Source organism: Plasmodium inui (assembly GCF_000524495.1).
Source record: "Plasmodium inui San Antonio 1 unplaced genomic scaffold supercont1.104, whole genome shotgun sequence".
Classification (NCBI taxonomy): domain Eukaryota; phylum Apicomplexa; class Aconoidasida; order Haemosporida; family Plasmodiidae; genus Plasmodium; species Plasmodium inui.
Window position 1 is genome coordinate 14,497 of NW_008481938.1, and position 2,635 is coordinate 17,131.

A 2,635-nucleotide genomic window follows, 5' to 3' on the forward strand; every position below is an offset into this window, starting at 1 on the left:
ATATAACAGTATTTTTTTTCAAATAACAGTGCATTTGAAAAATTAAAAAACTCGACATAGAAGTATCCTTCACATAAAAATAATACCGGAGCTTGTTCACTCTTCATACCATAGCTCTCCGCAAATGATAGAAGATTAAGCCACATATGTCCTATCACCAATACACCACTTAATACGACTGTATTCACTTCTACACCATCCAGATAGCGGTGTACCAAGCACGTCAGATATCTCCAGATAGGAGTACTATACATACGTCTGTACTTTCCTCATATTGACATTGCAAATCCTGAGGATTCACTAACATATTGTGTTATTTAAATAGAAGTATTATCCACACAACAATAATTGAAATATGACGCAATTCGTCATATACACATACTCTTCCATAAAACAGTACTTCGAATATAATAATATTAATCATGGCACAACCCATAATGGTGACGCTTAGTATGATAGCATTATAGGTCATGCAAATAGTTCAACTACTAGCACCTTCATATAACGATAACATGAGAATCTCAAGATCGCGGACTATTGAGTATTCAGACACTTTAGTACGGTTTAGGCGACAGTTGTAGAATATTCATGCACTTCACATAACACTACTACAGGTGCATCCCGGCGCTGCGCAGGCGTCAGAAGCGCATACAAGTATCCTACAAAGAACAGTACACCAAGCGGGCTTGTGCTGCTGATGTAACGAACCGATAAGCATGTCAGTACTTTGAACATATAACTACTACAGGAACGTCAGTAGCTTTCGTACAATAACACTCCAGGAAATCCTTATTCTTGACGCAAACTTCCTCCTTCATTTAACAGTGTTATCCAGGTAACACGGCTATCCACCTAATAGTACTCCATGAAAATCATCATTTCTAAAGCAATAATAGAGCAGGATAAAGGTGCCATCCACTACATCCGTATATTATTCATGTTTGTTAATGTTACCATATCCGTATGGTCATGATATCTACACTTCACATAGGTGGCCATCCTCATAATAGCCGAAGTAAGGGAATATTTTCATAATGACTCCACATAGAAAAAAAAGGGAATGGGACGATCAGAGTGTTAAAGAAGGAAAAATTCTAATAAAAAAGAGTGACATACAGTACAACCTACCCACAAGGATGAAGCCGGAAGGGGATCTTCAGAATGATACAGCCAAAACATCCCTTCAGAATGACGAGACCAAAAAATATCCTGAAGATACCAGGAGAACAAAGCATCTTCATAACAGAAATAAAGAACAAAACAGAATCTTAACCATTCCGCAGAAGAGGGGCATTTTCATAGAAGAAATCACACACCAAGGGACATCTTCAGAATATCACCAAAAAAGTAAATCATCATAGAAAGAATGAAACAGAAAAAACATCTTCACCAAGCCGCAGGAGAAAGGAGCATCCATATAAAACAAAGGAAAGATAGCACTATATATACTCAAGCTGGTACCGGAAGACAGCATCATAGGAATGCAGCAGAGAAGAAATATCTCCATAAGAACAACGGACTCGCAGAAGAATATCTTTCCGGTAACATGACCGAAGGAGAAGGCATCTTTATAAAAGATTCAAACAGGAAAAGATCATTGATATAACGCGGTAAGCGGAATCTTGGTAAGTAAAATACCACACGGAAAAAAATTCTCACCATGACTCCCCACAGCACATGCCATCAGGGCATCCGAACAGGAAACTATCGTCAGGAGAGATGTGAAACACAAACAGGAATGTTCATAGTGACAGCAGGAGAAAACATCTCTATAAGAATGAAGATCCAGACAATATATTAAAAGTACAACGCGATAAAATGAATCCTGGGAAGGAAGAGGCCCCCCCAGGAAAATACACTTCACAATGACGCAACATAAAACAAGGGAACTTCCGAAAAGTGGAGCAGGAGATATCATCTTGAAAAAACTGCAAGATACACAAAAATCTTCATATTAACGCAACAAGAACGACGTAGGTATTCGAAAATGTAACACAACTAAACATTATTATAATGACATGCCAGATATAAGCATCGTTAAAAGAATGCCACACAGGGAAAAAGAATCACGATGCCGCGGCGAAACAGTACACCTCACAGTGACGTAACACCACAAAAACACAATGATCCGGAGGGAGAATCCCATAACAATGCAGGAGAGGAGATGAAACCTGATGAGAAAACTACACAAAAAGAATGGTGATAAAAATACAGAAGAGAAAGGCATATTCATAAAAATCCCAGGGGAAGTGGTATCTTCATAGAGGTGTTGCCAAAAATGTCATCATAAAAAAAACCTCCAAAGAATTTTCGTTAAAGAGATGCAGCAAAGAAGTGTATCCTCATGAAAGAATTAAGTAGAGAAATACATATAATAAAGCCAAACAACACAGCGCGCGTGCGACCGCTATAACCCATGAAGGGAACCACGCAAAAAATTGATACACATCAAGAGACTTTGGGAACGAAGCCACATGAAGCCACGTCCGCGAAGAATTAAGCCACCTAAAACTACGTTGGGAAAATTACGCCACATAAAACTACGTTGGCAAAATTAGGCCACATGAAACTATGTTGGCAAAATTACCCCACGTGAAACCACATTCGCGAAATTAGGCCACATGAAGATGCATAT

General features: G+C 38.7%; 1 protein-coding gene across 1 annotated transcript; it reads left to right on the forward strand.

Moving 5' to 3' along the window:
• Positions 1–1,034: 1,034 nt before the first annotated feature.
• Positions 1,035–1,606, forward strand: C922_05587 (hypothetical protein; the record flags this gene model as incomplete). The annotated part of the gene is made up of 2 exons (XM_008821158.1): positions 1,035–1,347; positions 1,401–1,606. 2 exons carry the CDS (start codon positions 1,035–1,037, stop codon positions 1,604–1,606), a joined length of 519 nt encoding a protein of 172 aa, XP_008819380.1.
• Between the last annotated feature and the right edge of the window lie 1,029 nt (positions 1,607–2,635).